Source organism: Centroberyx affinis, unplaced genomic scaffold (genome assembly GCF_046629955.1).
Source record: "Centroberyx affinis isolate AG114_WGS23_722 - 3 ecotype Tasmania unplaced genomic scaffold, CSIRO-AGI_Caff_v1 ptg001580l_1, whole genome shotgun sequence".
NCBI lineage: Eukaryota > Metazoa > Chordata > Actinopteri > Beryciformes > Berycidae > Centroberyx > Centroberyx affinis.
This window is the reverse complement of record NW_027280030.1, coordinates 29,369-49,523: the sequence shown is the minus strand read 5'-3', so window position 1 is coordinate 49,523 and position 20,155 is coordinate 29,369. Positions and strand designations below refer to the sequence as shown.

At 41.3% G+C, this 20,155-nt stretch overlaps 2 protein-coding genes across 3 annotated transcripts in view; both read left to right on the top strand.

Moving 5' to 3' along the window:
• The window catches only part of atp1a2a (ATPase Na+/K+ transporting subunit alpha 2a), a 36,229-nt gene extending 23,174 nt beyond the window's left edge, over positions 1-13,055 (top strand). The window contains exons 17-24 of the mRNA XM_071527836.1: positions 889-1,057; positions 1,800-1,954; positions 7,254-7,377; positions 9,583-9,728; positions 9,819-9,949; positions 10,402-10,503; positions 10,753-10,844; positions 12,679-13,055. Coding sequence (XP_071383937.1) covers positions 889-1,057; positions 1,800-1,954; positions 7,254-7,377; positions 9,583-9,728; positions 9,819-9,949; positions 10,402-10,503; positions 10,753-10,844; positions 12,679-12,707 — 948 coding nt within the window. The 3' untranslated portion in view covers positions 12,708-13,055. The remainder of the gene's footprint in view (positions 1-888; positions 1,058-1,799; positions 1,955-7,253; positions 7,378-9,582; positions 9,729-9,818; positions 9,950-10,401; positions 10,504-10,752; positions 10,845-12,678) is intronic.
• Positions 13,056-13,635: 580 nt separating this feature from the next.
• On the top strand, positions 13,636-18,624 carry sdhc (succinate dehydrogenase complex, subunit C, integral membrane protein). Of its 2 annotated transcripts, XM_071527838.1 has the most exons (6): positions 13,636-13,673; positions 14,922-14,981; positions 15,234-15,335; positions 15,959-16,020; positions 17,351-17,514; positions 18,353-18,624. In XM_071527838.1, exons 1-6 carry the CDS (start codon positions 13,657-13,659, stop codon positions 18,455-18,457), a joined length of 510 nt encoding a protein of 169 aa, XP_071383939.1. In that variant the 5' UTR covers positions 13,636-13,656; the 3' UTR covers positions 18,458-18,624. The 2 variants fall into 2 exon arrangements, with proteins under 2 accessions (XP_071383939.1, XP_071383940.1); XM_071527839.1 differs by lacking the exons at positions 13,636-13,673; positions 14,922-14,981 and having other exon boundaries at positions 15,220-15,335; positions 15,959-16,014.
• Positions 18,625-20,155: the final 1,531 nt, after the last annotated feature.

Genomic DNA, 20,155 nt, shown 5'->3' with positions numbered 1-20,155 from the left:
TGTGTGTGTGTGTGTGTGTGTGTGGGCCTTTTGAGAGTGTACGGTTGAATAGTGATGTGTGGGTGTGTGTTTATATGGATGAACATAAGCATGTGTCTGTTTGTGATAAACTGGATGAGTGCGTGAATGTGTTTGAATATTTGTCTAAGTGTGTGTGTGTGTGTGTGCGTGCGTGAGAGTGAGTGTAAGCAAGCCTTTTGAGAGGGTATGGTTGAATATAGGTGTGTGTGTGAGCCATTTGAAAGTGTGTAGTTGAATACAGTTGTGTGTGTGGGTGTGTGTATGAGCCATTTGAGAGTGTATGGTTGAATACAGGTGTGTGTGTGTGTGTGTGTGCCCGCACCCACGTGTGTAAGCCATTTGAGAGTGTATGGTTGAATATAGGTGTGTGTGTGAGCCATTTGAGAAGGTATGGTTGAGATATGCATGTGTGTGTGTGTGTGTGTGTGTGCATAAAATATATGATTGAATATAGGCATATACTGTATGTGTGAACTTGTGGCTGAATTATATGTGCTCTGCTTTGTGTGTGAATGGTTGAAAATAGATGAGTGTGTGGGTACATATACTGTAAGTGCATGAATGTGTGTGTATGTGCACACACACACACACACACACACACACACACACACACACACACACACATATTCACACTCACATTTTCAGGTCATGCTATAATTCACCCTGACTCACTCACTCTCACTCCATGTGACTGAATGATTGCAGCTCAATTCCACTTTTCATTTAATCGCCCCAGAGCTACTTTGAAAAGACATTATTAAGACAGGATAGAAGGAGGGGGAAGGTGTCGGAGAGAAAAGCCTAAATCGTAGTACTTATCTTCCTCTCCTTGACGCTTTTTTTGTCTGGCGGTCCTTGTGGATGCAGGGGGCGATCGTGGCGGTGACGGGCGACGGCGTGAACGACTCGCCGGCCCTGAAGAAAGCCGATATCGGCGTTGCCATGGGGATCGCCGGCTCTGACGTCTCCAAGCAGGCGGCTGACATGATCCTGCTGGACGACAACTTCGCCTCCATCGTCACCGGAGTGGAGGAGGGTGAGGAGGGAGGGAGGGAGGGAGGGAGGGATGTGAGAGAAAGAGAGAGAGACAGAAAGAAAGACAGAGAGGGAAAAAGATGAAATTAAAGATGGAAAGGCAGAATGGGAAAACGAAAACATGAGGGAACAATAGAAAGAAAGAGGGGGAAATAATAATATAAAGAAAGGAACAAAAAAGTTAAAAAAGTAACGAAGGAAGAAAGGAAGGAGGGAAGAAAAGGAAGCACAATAGGAGGGAATAGTAGGTGGAAAAAGGGATTAAAGGAAGACAGAATAGGTAGGAAGAAAGGAATACTAGATAAATGGAAAGAAAGAATGAAGGAAGGAAGGAAAAATAGGAGGAAAAGGAATAAAGACAGAAAGAAAGAAGGAAGGAACGAATAAAAGGTCAGGACAGAGTAAGGAGAAGTAACAGAAAGAAAGAAGGAAAGAAAGAAAGAGAAAGAATATTAGATGGAGAGAAAGCAATAAAGAAACAGAGCAAAACAGAATAAGAAATGAAAGAAAGAATAGTAGTTGGAGAGAAAGTAATAAAGTAACAAAGGCAGAATAAAAAAGAAAGAACAGAAGATAGACAGGAAGAAAGAAAGAAAGAAAGGCAGAACGACTCAAGTAAAACCAAGCAGGATTAAAAGCAGATTGAAAACCCCACTTGTCTCTCTCTCTCTCTCTCTCTCTCTCTCTCTCTCTCTCTCTCTCACCTGTCCCTCTCTTGTCTCTCCTGTCCCCGGCGGCTGCAGGTCGTCTGATCTTCGATAACCTGAAGAAGTCCATCGCCTACACGCTGACCAGCAACATCCCCGAGATCACGCCCTTCCTCCTCTTCATCATTGCCAGCGTTCCTCTGCCCCTGGGAACCGTCACCATCCTCTGCATCGACCTGGGCACCGACATGGTGAGCAGACGCACACCAACACCCTTCAGTCTGTAATAATAATAATAATAATAATAATAATAATAATAACGATAATAACTGTATTTGTATAGCACTTTTCTAAAAACAATGTTTACAAAGTGCTTTACATAAAATAAAACCCAAAAGCAGTGATGTGAAACTACCACAATGAATGATAGAAAAATAAAAACAAGTAAAAAAAAAAATATATAACAGAAAATAGGAATAAATGGTAATATATGCGGTAAACAGGTACAACTAAACAGATTCAAACAGATACAATTAAAAACAGATCGAACTTTACATAAAAGTGTGTGCTGAAAATAAATGATAAAAAATAGGAATCAAAGGTAATACAAGAGATAAACAGGTACAACTAAAAAAAACCAAACAAACAAAGAGAGATACAATTAAAAACAGATGGAACTTTAAATAATGGGACGTACCGCCCGTAAAAACACACTTCATCGTGTTTCATCGCCTGAGGTGGTCGTATGTGTGGTTGTTGTTGTCGTCCTGAATGTCTCGGTCACAGGCTTGTTTCTCCCTGTGTTTGCCAGCTGTGCAGCATGCTAGCAGTTAGCTTCCCTGAATACGCCGTGTCAGACGAAACACAACTTTCTGCTTACTTAAAGGATAAAGCCGGTGTTTTTTTAATGCATTGCTTACCGTCAACAAATCCAATGAAAATAACAAAATCAGCAATGAATTTGTTTTGCTAACAAGTCTCGTCCATGTAGCCGGTGCCCAATGCAGCCATGTCCCAGCAGCCATAGAACTCCATTGTATAAAAAAAAACCGATTAAAAACACGTCAAAGAGCCATGCTGCTGCTCTGGGCAGCATATTTCATCATCACGATGCACCGGGCCGGCCGACTTTTTCCTCAAACAACTTAATAAGCCGGCTGTAAACACGTTTGCGATCTCAGGACAGTAGTTTTGTAGCACCGAAAATAGTCCCCGGCGTAATGAAGAATTTGTTCCCATTTGAATTTGATTTGGTAATAACTACAACAGCCTGACTTTTCGTGGTAACAGTTAGCGAGTTTTAAAAGTGAAACTATGTCTTTGTGAGCTGTATTTAAAGGTTTTTAGCTTACAATTGGAGCCAATGACTTCCAGGTTGAAGGCTAAAAATGGTATGTGGGAAGTCAGAAAGTAACGGGAGTAGAGCAAACGCATTGTTGATTTTGTTATTTTCATAGGATTTGTTGACTGTACGCAGTGCATTAAAAAACACCGGCCTTATCCTTTAAGCATTTTGCTAACTGAAGTTTCAAGGTTCAAGTTCAAGGTTCTTTATTGTCATAAGCTCAACAAAACAGCAAGATGCAGATAAAGTTAGCTATGAAATTCTTTTTTTTTTTTTATTATCTTTTTGAAAACAACACAAGGAGTATACACACACATATAACTCACTCCCCATATCTCCAATCCACCCCCCCCACAAAAACAAAACGGACAAAACAAGGCAAGGGAAGCACAACATGATGAGATATAACAATCATGTGACAACGTGGAGGGAAAAATAAAAGTTTAGTCAGTGGAGTAATGAGGGTCGAGCCCACTCCCCACATATCATATCCTCAAGATATAGAAACAAAACGAAGAACAAACAACAAACAAACAAAACAACACAAACTATTGCACTCAGATCCTGCCATTGTCATAATCATTGACATTAGTGTAAGAGGTTCTTACAGCCAAATTCTGTATGAGATTGCCATATTTTTTAAAAAGTCTGAGGATCTGCCTTTAATTTTGTAATACATGTTATCCAATGTAAGGTAGCTTGAGAGTTCATTCCACCAATGGACTATATCTATGAAATTCTATGAAATTCTATAAAATTATGAAATTCTTGAGCCTAGAGCTAGCCACAACAATGTAAACAAGGGAAACAAATGCAGTAGCCTATACAAACAATGCAGTAATAAGATGTAAGAAGAAATGTAAGTAAGAAGCAATAAAAATATAAGTGGCAGAACCCAATAGAACTGTGATTAACGTTATGTTGTAGCAAGACAATGATCGTTTTTTCATCAATGAGCAGGGTGAGAACATTATATTTACATAACACAGCTAAATAGATCTTGTGGTGCACAGTGAAGAGTTTTCAAATTCTCTGGTAAAACATTGAAAAACTGCAAAACGACCACCAGCACATCGCCCGTTTATAGGATTTCCGTCAAACATTTCCTTTAGGCAGGGAACTGAGTAGGCGTTGAATTATTTATGGAAATGAGCTACAACTTTATTCGCAGTATTCCCACAATGTCACATGCATTTCCTACCAATATGGTGCTTTACCAAATACACAGCTCGCTGGCTGTGGCTGTCATTTGATTATAATCACCTGTTTATTTATTACGTTCACCTGTTATTTTCCCACCAAGATGGCCTTGGGGTGATATAACAGAATGCTATGAATACACAAATGAATTGGAAAGGTCCCTATTCAACAATCGTCGCTAATGTTTTCCATTACTTACCTTGAAACACCCGAGATCGGAGAATCAGGTGTTGAGTGGAACTGTTTATCAGAGAAAACTGAGCTCGGCATCGCTCAGAAGGACTACAGGACTACAAAGTGGAACCAGGGGGCGAGACTTATATAATGTAGGCTGCTATCTGAATCAACAAGCTGAGTTTGACTAAGTGACCACCAACGTATCTCACTTTTCTTAAGGCATTTTTTGGACTGTTTGGATTGTTTGTTCCCTCTGCCGCCTTGAGAAAAAATAAAGGTTTTTAGGTAACGTTTACCACTTTTATACACAATTCAATCACAGGAATTTTCCCGGTAGTGATCACAGAGAGTAGACCTATATTATTTGGAGATTTGTCTGTATGTAGTGGGTTATATTCCAGAAACCTCTCAGTACAGGGAAGCTAATTGTTAGCATGTTGCACAGTTACAGGCAAGCTAAAGGTGAGTTAATGTTACGGCTGTGCAATACCACTGCCTGAAGGCAAAAAGAACAAAACGTTCAGTTTAATTTGTTCTTTCTGTAGGTGGTATGAATTTGCTCTTGGCTCACTGCCGATATCCATTTGTTGGAGCAGAACAAAGGCCCGGTGACGCTCACATACAGATTTACATTTTAAAGCTCCTGTCTGTGCCGCTTCCAGATGCCGGTCTTTCCATTGTATTTCCAGCAGCAACAAAAAGAGTTGCCGACACACTGCTTGCCTGAGGGGCGTAATCCATCATTGCAAAAAAAAAGAAAAAAAAAGAAAAAAGAGGAAGAAGCAGACGATGAATATGTTTAATACAGGACCTGTGTTCATTACGTAAATTTTCATTTTGCCTGCTCTTAGCCACCAGACATTAGTAACAGTGTGTGGTGGAAAACGGTCGCTATAAGTCCCAATAAGCCAAAACCAAAGATTACACCGGTGTTAAACTTGAAATAAAAGAAATGAAGTGTGTGATATTAAATGTCGACTCCTTAAGTATGAAAATTTTACTAAAAAGGCCTCATGCGGCTGTGGCTCAGGAGGTAGAGCGGGTCGTCCTTTGAGTGGTCGGTAGACTAGAAAAGCGCTATATAAATGCAGTCCATTTACCATTTACCATATTTTAGTTCTAGGAAGCGTTCTAATTTAAATGCAGTTTTCTCCACAGGTTAAGTTAAAGGGGAGCGGTTATGCTTGCTCTCATTGTTAATACAGCAGTTCTACTCATTTTATTTTGGTGGCATCAAAGATTGTTTTTCTAGCTGCGGGAGAGTTGTTCATGTTGACAAATATTTACTTAACTGTCTAAGATCATAGGGATAGTAAAATTTTTTAGACTGGATTTTCTCTTTAAAGATGCACTGTTTGAAGTTTAAAAACAAATCATTTGTACACCTGTTTTGCATAAAAAAAAACAACATTTTCTTCAAAGTAACAAGTGTCTGCATGTATTTAATAACTGCTGGTAGAATAAACAGCTGGATATTTGCTTTGAAAAGTTGCACTCTAAAAGTTCCCTGAATTGAAAATAACATTTAACTAACATTTTGAGAGCATCTTGCTTCCTTAATGTGATGTATTTCCTGTTGAGACATAACGCGAGGAGGGCTCATTCAAAACCAATGGGAGATCAGCTAGGGAGAGAAAGGCAGTTTTATTTGATGGGAAGGACGGAGGGGCAGGATTGTTCAAAAACCACTACATTTCTTCCCTTTTGTAGGAAGTAAAAGAAATTAGGTTTTGATATAAAAAGCCAAGAAAATATATATTTTTTCATTTTTGTGGCGTAATTGTCAAATAGGTGTATGGTATGATAGAATGAGCTAAAGAGGCGAGGAAGTCCTTTTTCATTTGAGTGTGACTTTAAAAACTCAGTGAAGTACCTGAAAACTGTATTTATAGTACAGTAAAAGCACAAATTCTTCATGCCTGCTGGTGAAGTTGTTAACAGCTTGTTAACAGCTTAGTTCAACTCCAGGCTACAGGCTTCAGGGCTGTGCAGAGATTTAGCGGTGACAAGCAGCGCTTTGAGTCTGCTCTGATTATTTTTAGCAAGCACTGCCATGTGGAAAAGGCTAGCTACGAAAGATGTTTATCAAAGCAAGACGTGGCACAGTTTAAAACACTTCAAGTCTGAAATTGGGATGTGCCAAACACACTGGATGCACACACACACACACAGACACAAACATCCACACACTCCACACCACACACACACACCTTCAGAAGTGTAAAAAATCAATGCCAGGGATACTCACATCCTACTCCCACTCCTCGTCTTTCTCAATCTCCCACCGCTGCTTTGGGTCAGGGGAGTGCAACACCAAAACAAACTGGATTTGTAGCCCACTGAGTATGTGCTCAGTTTCACACGGCGCCAAGTCCCCTCCTCAAATCCCACCTAAGTCTCAGCGATTTCCTGCCCTAAGTCACACATATTGCTCTGTTGCTTACCTGGTAAAACCAGCCAATATAAGATCTTTATTACAGGGACCTTTCTACCCTCCTATTTTATGAGTGTCTGAAATTCATTTTCAGTCTCTCCCCCACTGTCTCCTCTCCTTTCCTCTCCCCGCCTCTCCCTCTCTGTCACTGTCTGTCACTGCCTCTTTTTCCGTCTCCTTGCCCTTTCTCTCTGTTTTCCTCCATCCGCAGAGTGATTGAATGCTGAATTATATTAATAGTGATATGTCTAGCCTCCCCTCTATCTCATGTCTTGCACTGTCACCACGTCCTCACGCCAATGCCACCGAGACAAATTCCTGTACATTTATTGTTCTAGGTAGATAAAGTGACCTGATTCTGATCTATCCCCCCCCCCTCCCACATTCCCACCAGGTTCCAGCCATCTCATTGGCCTATGAGACGGCAGAGAGTGACATCATGAAGCGCCAGCCCAGGAACCCAAAGACGGACAAGCTAGTCAATGAACGCCTCATCAGCATGGCTTACGGCCAGATAGGTCCGTCCTCTCGTGGCTCATAACCTCGCCGCCCCATAGCTCTCAAACCTGCATCACTGTGACAGCCCTCTTGCCCCAGTTATGGTCATAAAAGAAACATTACTGTCATAAAAATGTCAAGTATTGACATTTATCAGAAATTCCAGTATTTCTTACAGTGGATGTACCACCATAAATGTTTAGGAACGTTCAGTTTGGGAAAAGAGATAGGGAGGTGAACAGATAGCGGGGACTTTCACACTCTTCTATTTGTCATGACATTTGCAGCAAATGGAGGGGAGACAGTGCAACTGTTTTCTAGTTAATCTTGGTCATGTTTCACTGGTTGGAGCCTCACTTGGATGTATGCTTTTTATCTCTGGTTTTATATGGTTGGGGAATAGTGAAAAATCAAAGGCTGGCCCAATTTCATAGACTGTTAAATAGGTCAAAATATGACAAGACTTCATTGGATGATGTACAGTTTAAAGCTGAACAGGCTCAAAACAGCAAGCGAATCAGATCTACTCCCATAATACTTTATAGCTGATCGTTTCTGGGACAAATTGTTTGTTGTTGTATCCTGACCTGCCATTTCATATCGCCACATTTCACTTCAGTCACAAACCGCCGTCCTGACATCATTTCTTGAAGTCATGAAGCATCTACGTTGAACATTTTAGGCATTTGGCTGATGCTCGTATCCAGAGTGACTTACAATGAATAGTAAAATTCATAGATCACCAAGGTTACAAGCAGAACAACAGCGAGGGGTGCAAGGGTCAAAGCCACGGTGTCCGAACAACAGATGTAACACATATTCCTCTATCACTGGAAAGGTCATGCAACACATCTGTCACCTAAACGCTGACCCAGTGTCAGTTTTAGATTTCGCAACATTATAAATGAGATGATGAATAGGAGTCGGTCTCGATCCGTGATCAGCACTCCTCTGTAAATGTAAAGACTTTCGCTCTAAAATGAGATGCCCATCATTTTCAAAATGTCACGCCTCCTCTGACAAAATGATTGCTGGCATAAAATTCAAACTCACTATCGTCTGTTATTGTAGTCATCAGTCCTGAGCCATTTACTTACAGCGTAGTACCATTTTAGAGCGTGGAAAGATGAGGGGATAATCATCTATGCTTTTACTATATACTAAGTGATGAACATTAGGTCCACCTCTAGAATCCCCTCCCCAGGGAGCTTAGGGATTTTCCCACTCTGTCCACTTTTAAAGGCTCCCTGAAGATTCTCCTTTTTAAGACAACTTTAAGACTAACATTATTACTTGTAGCATTATTAAAGCTCAATATATCATTGTCAAATTGATTGGTACAATTCCTGTAAACAAATGAGACTAAAACGATCTCACTCCAGTAGTATTGTTGATACAAGTAATTCTAAAATTAAGACCCCAGATTTCCCCATAAATCCCATTGTGCCCTGTTGCAGAGAGTTTCTTCTTGCTCTGTTTGTGCTGGAAGAACAAATCCAAGAACACCGATTTGATATTTGTGTCCTTGTGGAGAAAGTTCTTGCCAAGCTGTCTTGGCGAGAACGACCTTCTCATGAAAGCGAGCACAGAGAAGCATTGTTACAGTTTGAGACGGGCTCTGTGCTTGACGTTGTGCACACACACTCAATTAAGATGCACAGCTGTTCTTTTTCCTATCTGTTTCAACTGGCTCTGAACTATAGGATCATAGCGCTGTTTGGATGTGTCATTCTCACAGTGAATATTGGGGTTTCTCATTCATTTTCGTTGGTCAAGTCACCATCCGATGCATCCACAGCTGGCAAATAAACAAACACAACGTGTAATGGAGGATACAACAAAGAGCTGTAGTGTCTTTCTTACTCTTTTGTGTTGTAAAGCAATCCTACAGATTTCCCACCAAATCCATCCTATTGGCACACAATGTAAAATGCAGTGTAGAGGCCAAAAGAGGCTGCCAATTTTTTTGGTGATGGTCTCATTTGTATATGGTAATTTATACTAATGTCTCAAAATGAATGCAATAATGATTTATTGATGTTAAAATGCTACACGCAGCACCTTTTATTGAGATTATCTTTTATCTGTTGACCTAAACTCTCTTATTTGCACTATGCAAATAAAACATATGATCATTTTTGAGGTACCATTTTTTGCTCAAAATGGATATACAGTGTTTACTGGGAAGGGAGCCCTTATTATAGGTGTTTATACTTTTTCACTAGGCATGATCCAGGCTCTGGGAGGCTTCTTCACCTACTTTGTGATTCTGGCTGAGAACGGCTTCCTCCCAGGAACCCTGCTGGGCATCCGCATCAACTGGGACGACCGCAACCTCAACGACCTGGAGGACAGCTACGGGCAGCAATGGGTAAGGAGATACCGTACAAACACACATGCACGTAGATACCGAAATATACTGTATGCATATTTATATACTGTGTGTCTCTCTCCCTGGCAGACCTATGAGCAGAGGAAGATCATCGAATTCACCTGCCACACCTCCTTCTTCGTCAGCATCGTGGTGGTCCAGTGGGCCGACCTCATCATCTGCAAGACCAGGAGGAACTCTGTCTTCCAGCAGGGCATGAAGTAAGTGAGATGGGGAGGGAGGGAAGGAAGGATGGGAGGGAGGGAAGGGAAGGGGGTGAGAAGGAGGACGGGAAGTAAGGGTGGGAGGGACAGAGAGAGGAAGGAAGGATGAGAAGAAAGGTGACAAGAAGGAAAGGAGGAAGGGAGGGATGGATGGAGAAAAAAACAGGGAGAGAGGCAACAAAATACAGAAGAAAAGGGTGCAGGAGACAATAATGACAGAAGGTAAGAAGGAAAGAAGAAAGAATGGAAGGTAGGAAAATCAAGGCATGAATAAAAGTAGGAAGCAAGGAAGGAAATTAGAGAGGGAACGATAATTAGTTTCATTGAGATTAATTTGTCGATGTGGAACTTTTGTGATTATCTGGAGTAATTTGTTGATTACATGTCTTTACCTTTATCGACTCTTCCTCCTCCCGTCTTTGATTGCCCTCTTACTTTCCGCACAACAGGAACAGGATCTTGATCTTCGGCCTGTTCGCTGAGACCGCCCTGGCTGCCTTCCTGTCCTACTGCCCCGGCATGGACATCGCCTTGCGCATGTACCCCCTCAAGTACGCACTGCATATGCATATCTCCACCGGACCGAAAAATAACCTCTAAAAGACCTAATAGGCTGCCATTAGCCTGTCACTCTACGGTTAAAAATGAAGCCTGTGATCGTCTTAAACACCACGTTGTTATGCTTAATATTCAAAAATGGCTGCAATGAATTTAACAATTTGCACTCTCTACCTATGACTCACTGCTTCTCTTATCCATCTCTGCCCCTGTCTCACTCTCTTTCTCTTTCTCTCTCTCAGGACCCTGTGGTGGTTCTGTGCCTTCCCATACAGTCTCCTCATCTTCATTTATGATGAGATCCGTAAATTCATTCTGAGGAGGAACCCTGGAGGTAAGTAGCGACTAAGGGAACCCAGGGGAACCCAAAATTAAAAAGTTACACCCTTCCTTGTCATCTTAATGTGTAAAAAGAAAAGAAATTGGCCAGTGATGGTACACTGGTTAAAACCCCTGTCTCTCAAACCACACGTGCCCTCGCTGAGCCAGGATCAAATCCCACCAGGACTTTCTCTGCTGCGGCTCCCGTACTCGCAGCTTTCCCACTGTCTCAATAAAAAAAAGAGAAATCTGCCTATTCTCCTTTAAGAGAGAGAGATCTGATTGACAAAACTCACCACGGCTCTCCTGCACTGATCTGACCTGAAGGATGAGGTCCAACCCAGCAAGCATTTGACAGATGGCGACGTGCAGGAGAAGGCCAAGTTCAACATCAATCCGAACGAGCACAACGTTCTAATGGCATGGTGTAAATTAAAATTAAAGCAGCTTTGGAAACTGATTTAAACTGATAACAGAAAGAAATTTAAGTCACAATTTTACAAAACAATGCAGGCAGCCGCAGCCGCTATGGACGACTATTGACGTTGTCTGAACTTTCATGTTGCTGCTATATTTACACCGGTTCTCAACATTGGTGCCAGCTCAACATCTATTCAACGTCAAAAGTTCTGCTGGGATAAAGTGCCTGATGAACCAGGAGCTTAAAGACGGTAGCCTCTTAGATCGATGCCATTACTGTGCAATTGGCAGAGTGTTGGCATTTTTGCACTCTTTGCTCCAGGTTATTACTTTCTGGCCAAGCTATAAAGCTGTAACTGTAAAAATTCTCACCTAAAAAGTTGATCATATAACCCTAACCTTAACCACATTGAAGACCTTATGTCTAACCCTGATCAATACAGATGAAAATAGGAGGGCACTCAGGGGAGCGCAAACCTCCGTCAATGCTGGACAATTCTCCAACTCGGAGTATCTAACTGCTGCCTCCATAACAGTGTTTTTGTTTATTGCTTATCTACTGGGTTTGATTTTCCAACAAAATAGCATGTGAAAGCAATTATGTTCAGCAGCTGACTTGGAAGCCCTGGATGTCGGACTTTCCCGCCACCACATGACAAACATAAAAACAAAAACAGTCTAATGGCGGAAATCCCAGATCCGTATCACCACCAAAATTGAATCAACTGATCCTTAGTTCAAGGGCTATTGGTCCATCAAATTTCAGCCAAGTCTGTTTTTGACATATCTTGCTGACAAGGACAGGGGTGACAACATAACCTCCTTCCAACTCCGTCAGAGGAAGTAGAAAAGAATTATGATCATCGATTTTTCAGGGTTTAGTGATTTTTCATTTCTATAGCTTAGGCTTGAAGGTAAAAACCTTTTGCGCTGTGCGACGAGTGACAATGTCAAACTACTAGGTTGCCATCTTTATGCACTCAGCCCACTAGTGAAATAAATATGCAGAATGTGCACCCGGAAACAGATTACACCTGTCCCAACGCCGACGGCATCAGCGGAAGATGACGAAAGAGGAAATTAAAGGAAGCTGACGTAGACTCTTGAGATGTGCCCCAAAGATCATACGCATGATATGGACTCACTACAATGGCTCAAAGTCTGTTCGCTGCCATGGAGTTTCAGTTGATGAGGAGCAAGACATGGGGAGACAAATACAATTTATCGTGACAGTTAATCATTTCTGTTAATCTGTGTGTCACACACTGCTGATCAGAGTCTCTGAGTTATAAGGGGATTCATTTGGAAATGTACAGAGACAAAGGCAATGAGATGAATACAAATAGGAAAATACAAAAGGATATTATGAAAACTGCTCGCCTGTCATTTTGGCTCTGACACTCTCTCTCTCTCTCTTTCTCTTCCAGGTTGGGTGGAACAGGAGACATATTATTAACATTCAGTAAATGTCAGATTGATCTGTGTGTCTGTACTGTATGTGTGTGTGTGTGTGTGTGCGTGCGTGCGGATGAACGCGTGCATGTGTGTTTGTGTTTGTGAGCATAAGTGTTGTGTGTGGGTGTCTGTCTGTCAGTTGTAATATTGCATGGATCAGTTCACAAATCTCATTATCATAGAAAATACTGCTGAAAATAGGCTTGTGATTGTGCATTGAGATTTTTTTTTTTCCATAAGACCTTTCCTGTATTAGAATAGCGTTGTACACCTATGTGCCTCACATAAACTGTTGCAAAAATTATGCTAACATGGCCTAACAGGCTTTCGATGAATACCAAATATTGTTTGCCAAATGAATTGTACCAAATAAAATATATTCCAAAATATCCCTGGACATCATTTCATCCTTAATCTATATTATCAATAATGATTATCCATAGTGGAGGCTAGGCCTATAAAACGGGGAAATTTCTCAAGCATGTCATTTGATTAAACATAAAAAGGTAATGCACCACATGCAAATAGGCTAATTTTGTTGTTTTTCATCCCTCAATAATTTGTAAGATTAGATTGTTGTTGTGACCAAAATTTGTGTCTACATTTGATCCAAGGCGGGGGAAAAAAAAGAAAACTAACGTTACCTAATTTGACATTTTCCCTAAATGTTCTTTCTCATTTCTTGTTTACTTTTTTGTTTTCTTGGACAGTTTCTTTATTAACAGCTTTATCACCTGCATGTAGCTAGTTTTTGCTGGTTTTCAACATTATATTAAATACCATTAAACTCATAGTCTAACAGAAATGTGAATGGGAAAGAAAGCTTGACAGCTTTCCAACGTCCTTATCCGTCACTTCACTTTGACCTTCTCAAAATGGCTGCTTTTAGATAACCAGGCAGAATAATAACAACATCTGCTGACGTCACTTCCTGTCAGTGCTTGTCAAACATGGCGCTGCTTCTAAGGTCAGTACATCTGTGCTACATAACTTTTCAGCTCGATTAAAGCTTTGTCTCTCGTCTGTCGCGGTTACCATGTCAGGTGCAGATATGTATCGCACAATTACGTTACGATAGATGACAATACACATGATGATAACTTTGTATATCGCTGTATTCTCCCCAGTCGTCATAAATCCGTTGCGAAATGATGCTAGCTGACGTTAGCTAGTAGGCTAACGTTAGCCATTCGTGTGGGGCACTGGAAGCTAGGAGTGAGACATAATAGACAGACAGTGTCGAAAAGATAATGAACTTCCACTGTAATTATGACAAAAATGATGGCATTGTGTCTTGACATGACGGACGGGGACCGCGCTTACTGTAATAGTATTGTTTGACACGGACACATTCATCGCTGCTAAAGATAAGGATGTTAGCTATCTGTTTATATTCTGTTACCCAGAAGATAGGCTTCCTAACTGAAGAGTTTGCTTTACACTGATAGTTTCCTTTGAGAAGACGTTTTGGCACATACTGTTATGCATTTGTCTCCTAGGTTGTAACTAAGGAGAAAGTCAATTGATTGTTGAACTTTGCCTCCCCAGTTCATTGACCTTAGTTGGCTCTTGACTGCAGGCTAAATGAGGCTAATCAAGCCAGTGCTTATCACTGTTCATAGAAGTCAATTATTTCTCCTTTCCCATGGTAAAGATAAGTAAGCTGGTACTTGTGGCTGCACATAATTCCTCTTTTACTTTGGATCAGATTAACTTGATTCTGACTGTATTGCTCAGATTTTTAGCTCTGTTCTAGTCTGTAGTTGGAGGGCAGAATTTACTCATGGGCCATGGCTTAATGAAGGGCCTGACTGACATTGGTGTGCTGACACAGAAGGCTTTTCTTGGCTTTTCCCATATATGGAAAATGACATTTATGCTACTGATGAGGCACCAGTAAGACAGGTGCTAAAATATAAGATTTTGACATAATTGTCTTGTTTTCAAAACTTTCACACTCACTAAACACAGTGCCCATTTCAGAGGAACGAACAGATCTAACCAATTTTTTTATTATCTTTGTTTTTATCTGTTTTTGTGTCCTTTGTTTCTTGTAAAGCTCTTTGTGACAGTCCTGTTTGTTGAAAGTGCTCTATAAATTAACTTGAAATGCATCTAATATGATTCAATTTCTTTTCCAGTTATTGACAGCGGACCCAAAAATCATGTCATTAGTCAGGCCTTAATTCTAACACCTTCTTGTCTTATTTAATAGGACGTTTGCCCGGCAGGGCGTCTGTCTCTCCAGGCCCCAGTACAGTGTCTTCTACAGACAGTGAGTAGTGTGTGTGTGTGTGTGTGTGTGTGTGTGTGTGTGTGTGTGGGCGAAGGACAGCACTGTGTTCACATACTTACACTAGTACTAATCATAGTAATGATGATGAAGAATTTTCAGTTCATTTGCACACATACACACATGCTCATACTTGCATAATGTAAGTACTGTGATGATATGTTATATGAAGTTAAGCCATGACCACAACAGAACTATATGACTAATCTAATCCCTTTCCTCTGTGGACCACAGTGCTGCTCCAATGGGAACCACAGCTAAGGACGAGATGAACAAGTTTTGGACCAAAAACACCAGACTAAACCGACCTATGTCTCCCCACATCACCGTCTACAAGTATGTTCTTTACCCTGCAGACAATACAGTCTGTAGCCTGTGTCTTGTTCATAAAGCAATCCAAAAGACGAGGGATGACTCAGTTGTTCAACAAAGGAAATCATTTGCTTGAATTTCCTTGGAATTATGAAGCTGAAAATTATAAGAAAAAGTGAATACCACTTTTTCTTATAATTTCAGCTTCATAGTTCCAAGGACTTTATGAAATCTATTACCATGCATTATCCAGATGGCAGTTAGCATGAAAGTCCGTTTCAGATATGCAGTCTTTTCATTATTTTAATGTTTATGAAACAGCAGGACAGGCCACCTTCGAAATAATAAAAGTACCACTGATTTACATGACTTCAGATACATTTTGTGTGATAAGAACTATGAAGTACTATCAAACACTAATTAACATCCAAATACCCCAATAAAGCAAATGGTTTGCCCTGTACTTTCTACTATTTCACTACTTCCTTTCTTCCTGGCTCTTATGACTTCACGTAGCACTTCTCCATCATCTGTGATCATTCTAGATCATTGTAGCTTATTCTACTGTTGCACCTGTTTTAAGTGACTCTGTATAAGAGCATCAGCCAAATGCCTAAATGTGTTGCATCGTTGTCTTTGTGTTTCAGGTGGTCCGTCCCCATGATGATGTCCATCACACACAGAGGAACTGGGGTGGGGCTCAGCGGAGGTAACACATTGTTCTTTTGTCTTCTTCTCCCATGACAATCCATAGATATTGGAGTGAATATCCTTGTATTTCCTTCATCAGTTAGTACATCCATCAAATTCCCCAAATGATCCCCCATGATGAGGCCCTTGATAGCACTCGTGTGTTCCTTTTTTGTTATTATTCTGACACCCTGTTGAAACTATTCTACTGTAGCTTTCAGTGTTTGATTGACTCTGACCACCCCCTCAGGGCGTTTTAGCCCATCACTATCGATTCCTGCTAAAAGCACTTACTGGAATGACAAAACAGAAATTGTTCAATAGATCTGAACACTTTGCATGCGAAGAATCAAGTCTAATGCTGGGGCTTAGTCATTCGCCTGGGGTAAAGCGGATAGCCTGTGGTATTGTGGCACTGTAAGGCCTCACTGCTGACCTTGACAACGCATGCTGCAAAAGCTCATGTCGACTCTGTTTACACGTTTGTGGGTTCAATAAAGGTCAGCACCCTCACTGCCAGTCTGTCTCGCACACGAAGACACACACAGTCACTCACCATGTGTCATCTCTTTCTGTCACACATTCACATACACTCACTCAGTGTCTGAAATTAACTTTTTGGTTCACCTGCCAAGGCTGGTAAACTAAAACAAATTACCTGCCAAATTGATTAATATACATTTTTCACATAAATATTTCACCCTACCTATTTTCAGTGCCATTTTGTATACACAATCAAGTACTATGTGCATAGATTTAGAGTTTTAATTTAAAGCTTGCCCACTCACTTACACAATGGATGTTTTTTGTCTTACTCCTCATTTTTCCTTTTTCCTTTTTGGTGCCTTCACGCCTTCTATGTGTCTAACGTGAGGTTTCTACCAACGTTAGGCTAGTTAACCATCCAGTCAGTGGAGAAACAGAAGTTTAGATGCTGCTGCTTTGTGTGGAGCATCATAATAGGCAGCCAATCAACAGCTTGTTTGATAGAGAGCCATTGTTTTCCTTTGATTTTATTGGCTCGTGGTCAGAGACAGTGTACGGTGGAGAGCAGGAACAGAGTTTGAGAACAGGCTGTTCACTGTATTTAACTGAGCCATCAAATGTTATTATCTCAAAAAGTTACCGGCCAGCGTGGCTTATTGATTTTTCCACCAAAGACAAATTTTACCAGCGTTTGGAGCTTGACAGGTGTTAATTTTGTGCCCGGCTCACTCATCTCTTTCTGACTCGTACGCGCACACACACACACACACACACACCATTATCTTTCTCTCACACACATTCACACACACACATACACACACCCTTATCCATCGCCCAGTCTCACTGCTCCTCTCTGTCTCTAGCTATCTCAGCCTTTGCCTTGGCAGCGATGGTATTACCGGGGAGTTACCCGTACTACCTGGACTTGATCCACTCGCTGTCCGTCGGCCCATATCTCATCGGGCTGGCCAAGTTCGGCATCGCCTTCCCCGTATCGTACCACACCTACAACGGCATCCGCCATCTGGTAAGACTGCTCACATTCACAATACCTGAAGGTGGATTTATAGAGCCAAGTGTTGATCCGGGAGCAATTTTTTTTCTGTCTTATGCCATAGTGGGGTTTATCTGAGATCCTTTGGCTGGAAGCTCCTGGCTCCTGGTGTAGGCTGAAGAGCTAAAGTGATCAGGCCTTTGCTGTCCAGGTCCCCTAGTTTAGGCTTTTTAACAGACAGGATAATATATATTATATATTTATACATATATATGGTTATTATGTAATGTATTTTACTTTTTTCATTCCTGTTGTATTTGGCCGTTTTGCTAATTTTACTAGAAAATTATTGCATTTTTAATAGGAACTCTAAGTAATAGTTGGCTGTACGGCTGCAACTAACGACTATTTTCATTATCGATTAATCTATCAATTATTTTTTTGGTTAAACGATGACAAAATCTCATGACAAGTTACCAGAGCATAAAGTGATTCTTAACATTGCTTACTTAGTCTGACCAGCAACCAGCAAAAAAAACCCTAAAGTCTTCTTTTTATAATGATATGAAATGGAGAAAAGAAAAGCAAATCTTAGTATTTGTGAAGCTGTAACCAGCAAATGTTTGGTATTTTTACGACTAAGACGATTAATTGATCATCAAAATTCGAATAGATACATTTTCTGATGATCGACTAATCGATTAATCGACAAATCGTTTCAACACTAGTTGGCTGGCAAAGTGGCTGGTACGGTACACAAACATAACCAGACATTTCCAACATTTACCAGCATCTGTTTTTCGTTAAAATCTCAGTGTTTCTCATGCTTACTTTTTCTCTTGTTCTCTTTTGCTTTTTTTTTTTTTACCAGTGGTGGGATATGGGCAAGGGCTTCAGAATCCCAGATGTGTACCGCACCGGCTACACAGTTATCGTCCTGTCCATCATCACTTCCATCGCCGTGGCTTTCCTCTGAGCAGAGGAGGAGAGGAGATGAGGAGAAACAGGAGGAGGAGAGGGTGTCGTACGGAATGTGGACTGGAGGGAGTGTGGGAGTTTTGTTTATATGTTCTGTTCTGGCCTGTTGTAGGCCCCAACTCAACAAAGTAGTAAATAAATAAAGGATTATATTATGTTGTACACAGACAAAGCGTTGTGGTGGTTTGTCACGGGGGGGGGGGGGGGGATGGTGTTGTCCCTTGGAGTTAAATATGCTCTGAACAGCGTAGGGGTCATCGACTGCAGCGGAGTGGTTCAAAGTGCATGCAAATGTGACCTAGTTTTCTTCCTCACACTTGTTCTCGGTGTGAACAACAACCGGCGGCCAAAATTAGACGTGTCCTACATGAATTTCCTTATGTAATTTGTCTAATCGCACGGTGACGTCACTTCCATTAATCACTTTTGTTTGCCCTCAGTGCCTAGTCTGAGCCAGCCAGCCTAACCGGTGTGCCTGTTGTTTCCGTGTGGAGGAATGTGTGTGTGGAGCAGCGTCTGTTTACCGTGCACGCTGTCATTCATATTTCACCTTCTCCAGGCCGCAGCTGGTCAGATGCATTTTTTTAACACCGGGAAGGAGAGGGGCTGAAATGCGGAGAGGCAGCCCAGCGGTGGAAGCTGTGTGTGTGAGCAGGCTCCTCACCAGCAGCCCGCCTCAGGCCTTACCTCCCACTGAGCCACACAGGAGCCCCACGCTGCACCTGAACAGCTTTTGTACTGCAGTGTGAATAAAAGCAGGCCGTGATGTAATGTCAGATCCAACTCCATTTATGTAAGGTAACAAGTGCTCACTGGGAAAAACAACGGTAAACGTTCCAGGGAGGAGGCTGCACCCATGCTGTTTAGCGCGAGTTGGTTTAAAATGTGTCTGTTTGGATCAACAACGTAACTTGCGCTGAGAGAAACCAGTGGACCGTATAGCGTAGTTGGGTGAAAGAAAATGCGCCTAAATTGGCCTGTTCAACAATTTGTTGCTCACAACTGGCGGCTCGCTGGGAAAATGCTTGTCAGTTTGAATTTCAGATATGCTGTTCTGAACATTTTCTCTGAGCCACACATATGATGAAGACTATTGCTTGTGAAGTATACACAGCAAATTGTCAGCTGTAAAAAAAACAAAACACCGTGCCAGTGTTTATATAAGTCCACACCCATCACAGTTAATGTAACACTTTTAATAGTTTTGAACAGCCCACCCACAGCTATACCAGCTGTATGAGTGGACAAACAACTCTCCAGTATACACTTGTCAACAAATAATTGTCACTGAAAAATCAACGATTCTGAACACTGGAATATCTGCTGTGTACATGACTTTTAGACTGATTACATCATTATTTGGCATCATTACTGTTTTCCCAAGATGGGACCGAAGCCACACTGTAGGCTAATTTCCACCTGGACTGGAGGTTCATTGGCCTGCTGTCATTTTCTGTTTTGATTGACAGGAAAATTGGTCAGACTCAGCAGGTTTGGAGAGTGGATTTGCATCTAGTCTGTTCAAATTGAACCCTAGGAGAAATAGTCTCTCTTTAGAGCAAAGCAAGAAATAAGGTAATAAAATTGTGGGCTATTTGCTGGAATGATTCCCCGTGAGAAACGGCACTCTTTGCCTTATAGTTATTGATGCATTTACAGTGTAGCCTGTTCAGTTTTCAATTTTGCTCTGATGTTA

Coding starts and splice junctions, on each gene's coding strand:
- sdhc (XM_071527838.1), top strand. Junction 14,982..15,233: donor TACAGTGTCTTCTACAGACA/GTGAGTAGTGTG, acceptor TGTGGACCACAG/TGCTGCTCCAATGGGAACCA. Junction 17,515..18,352: donor ACAACGGCATCCGCCATCTG/GTAAGACTGCTC, acceptor TTTTTTTACCAG/TGGTGGGATATGGGCAAGGG.